Here is a 2,963-nt window from a genome sequence, read left to right on the forward strand (position 1 = left end):
GGAGATGTTGAGTGCACAGAGGTGCCGGCTACGGCCGCCCTGCCCAGCGGGGCCGTGAGGACACAGCAGGTGCAGAAGAGAGACGCAGAACCCAACGGGGTGCATGCGGACGTCCCCAACTGGCCAACTCTGCCCGGTGGCCGGACGCTCCCCTGCCCCAGCCCGGCCCGGCTTCTGGCTTCCTCTGCCTGCCGCGTAGCAAGCAGCTCTTGAAGGACCTTTCCGGAGTGGGGGCCAGCGTGAGCTGTGCTGGCCAGAACAAACAAGAGGAGGCTTCTGTTCCAGGCTCTGTCAGTTGGAGCCTTCTGGAAGTGGAGGCAGACGGGCCGTGCCCAGGACAGAGCAGCCTGCCTGCCTCCAGCCACCGTCCAGTCTCCAGGCCAGCATGCAGAGACCGGCAGAGGCCGTGATTTAGTTTGAAGGATAAGGAAGCACACAAGGTCATTAAGAGGAAGAGAGAATTGATTCCAGAGCAGACTCCACATCGAACAGCTCTTAGGAGACATTTATAATGGAGCATGCAGGATAATCTACTATTACTTGAACACATTCTCCAGGAGTATGCTTCAGCTATAGACAGATCATCGAAAACACAGTGAACGACTTCTGTTTCAAAGTATTTCATTGAGGTGCTAAAGAATGGCGTATACAGATCTCCGTGTCATTTGGAAAAATGGATGTGCTTCTGTCTTGGGATGGCCTTTGTTGGCTGTTGCCCAGCTGGATATAGACCGAGTGATGGAAAAGAGGGAAAACCATCGTGGAGGGGGAAATAATGGCCTGAAAAGAGCTTCTTTCATTGCATTTATTTAAAATCTGAGGGCTGGAAGGAGTGTGCTCCTCGTGGGTCAAGGGGAGGAAAGCACACTTCTAAAACCCTCGACATTGCTGAGATGCTCTAGGAAGTGTCACGATATCCTCACTCGCACACTGAAGGACCAAGCAGGATGCCCTTCAGTGAACTCATCTGTCACCGGCCCTAAGGGTGCCCAGCTCTTGAGCTGGGTGGGCATAGCTCCAGGGTCACATGCCGTCACATGCACGCAGATGGGACCTAGTCCTGTACTCAGATCGCTCGTGGCGCGAGCCCAGAGCCCCCGCTAAGGGCCAACCCACCTTCAGAAACGCCCAGCCCCCCACCAGGTGCCCTGGGGTGCAGGGTGCATGGGTTCCCATTTTAACCGCTGGGCAGAGTCCCTGATTCTGGAGAGGGGGTGCTTACGGGCGGTGGCGTGAAGTGCCCTCTCGGGGACAGCGGGGCACGTCTCGGTCAAGATGCGCTAGTGAACACGTGGGCATCGGACATGCTGCCCTGACGACGGGGGGGTCACGTGGGAGGGGACGGGGGCGGGGCGGGGCCTGGCCCCGCCCCCCGCTCCGCAGGGCCTCACATGAGCACGCATTTGCCCTTGAGTTTTTCCTTCCGCTTCTGCTGCTTGCTCTTCTTGCCGTCGATCTGGAGGCTCACGGTCCTGCGCTTCTCCAGGTTGAGCAGCTCCTGGAAGAGCTCCTTCACGTTGTGGTTGAGCTTGGCCGAGGTCTCCATGAAGGCGCACTTCCACCTGCGGGCCAGGGCCTCGGCCTCGCCGCTCTCCACCTCGCGGCTGGGGCTCTCGTCACACTTGTTGCCCACCAGCATGATGGGGATGCTGTCCACGTCCCCTTTGATCTCGCAGATTTGCTCGTAGATGGGCTTGAGCTCTTCCAGCGACTGCCGGCTGGTGATGGAGTAGACCAGGATGAAGGCGTGGCCCTTGGAGATGGACAGCCGCTGCATGGCCGGGAACTGGTGGCTGCCCGTGGTGTCCGTGATCTGCAGCGTGCAGATGCTCTTGTCGCAGCTGATCACCTGCCGGTAGGTGTCCTCCACCGTGGGGATGTAGCTCTCGCGGAACGTGCCTTTCACAAACCTCAAGACCAGCGAGCTCTTGCCTACGCCACCTGCCCCGAACACGGCCACCCGGTAGTCGTTGCTCTGTTCCGGCATGTTGCTCCACAGCCGCGGCTCGGCTCGCACCCAGGAGGCACCTGGCAAAGGAACCAGACGTTCGAGAGAATCGGTTTAAAAGAAAAAAAAAAAAAAAAGGGAAGGAAAATCTTGACGAGGATTGCTTTACCCTCTTTCCATAGCTTAAAAAGAACCAAAGGGATACATTCTGTTTTCGAGCTCCCAACGTAAGAAAACTTGAATTTCATTTAAAAATTTTAGGGGCGCCCGGTGGCTCAGTCGGTTAAGTATCTGACTCTGGACTCTGGCTCAGGTCGTGATCTCACAGTTGGTGAGTTCGAGCTCGGAGTCAGGCTCTGTGCTGACGTTGCAGAGCCTGCTTGGGATTCTCTCTCTTTCTCTCTCTTTCTCTCTGCCCCTCCCCTGCTCTCTCTCTCTCCCCAAATAAATAAATTTTTTAAAAATGGCATCAAGGTCACTGTTTTATAAGCATTACAAGAAACCCTCTAGATAATGCGCACTCGGTGCTTACCCAGCAGAAGCTCCCAGCATTAGAGGACGGCCAGGCACAGAAAGGCGTCTGTTACACACCCTGCGTGGTAACTGCCATGGTAAAGTCATAAACAAAGGCCGAAAGAGAGCCTGCTGGGGCATCCAGTTCTGTGTGGGGCCCTGAGGGGAGATTTCACAGAGGGTGAAGGTGTGAAGGGATGAAGGGCGGGTCACCCAGAAGACGGGGTCCCTTGCAGATGCCCAAGGGTGCGAAGGGAGCCAACACGGTGCCAGGGCAGACAGCTGGCGTGCATGGACATCTGGGGCAGAGCTGACGAGCAGGGAGCGGTGGCCTCATCAGTCGAGATAAAAGGCCAAAGAGACAAGTAGGTTTGGAGAAGCTGAGCAGGAAGCAGCTGGGCCCGGGTCAGGTTTGTAGGACACACAGGTGGAGACAGGTATCTGGTAGGTGGCTGGGCTGTGGTCTGAAAACTCAGTAGGGAAGTCCAGGCTAGTGATAAGG

The 2,963-nt window shown here is 56.6% G+C and overlaps 1 protein-coding gene across 1 annotated transcript; it reads right to left on the minus strand.

Moving 5' to 3' along the window:
- Positions 1-994: 994 nt before the first annotated feature.
- DIRAS2 (DIRAS family GTPase 2) lies at positions 995-2,049 on the minus strand. Its single transcript, XM_049632855.1, has one exon. It carries the CDS (start codon positions 1,985-1,987, stop codon positions 1,388-1,390), a length of 600 nt encoding a protein of 199 aa, XP_049488812.1. The 5' UTR covers positions 1,988-2,049; the 3' UTR covers positions 995-1,387.
- Positions 2,050-2,963: the final 914 nt, after the last annotated feature.

Source organism: Panthera uncia, chromosome D4 (assembly GCF_023721935.1).
Source record: "Panthera uncia isolate 11264 chromosome D4, Puncia_PCG_1.0, whole genome shotgun sequence".
In the NCBI taxonomy this organism is placed as follows: Eukaryota; Metazoa; Chordata; class Mammalia; order Carnivora; family Felidae; genus Panthera; species Panthera uncia.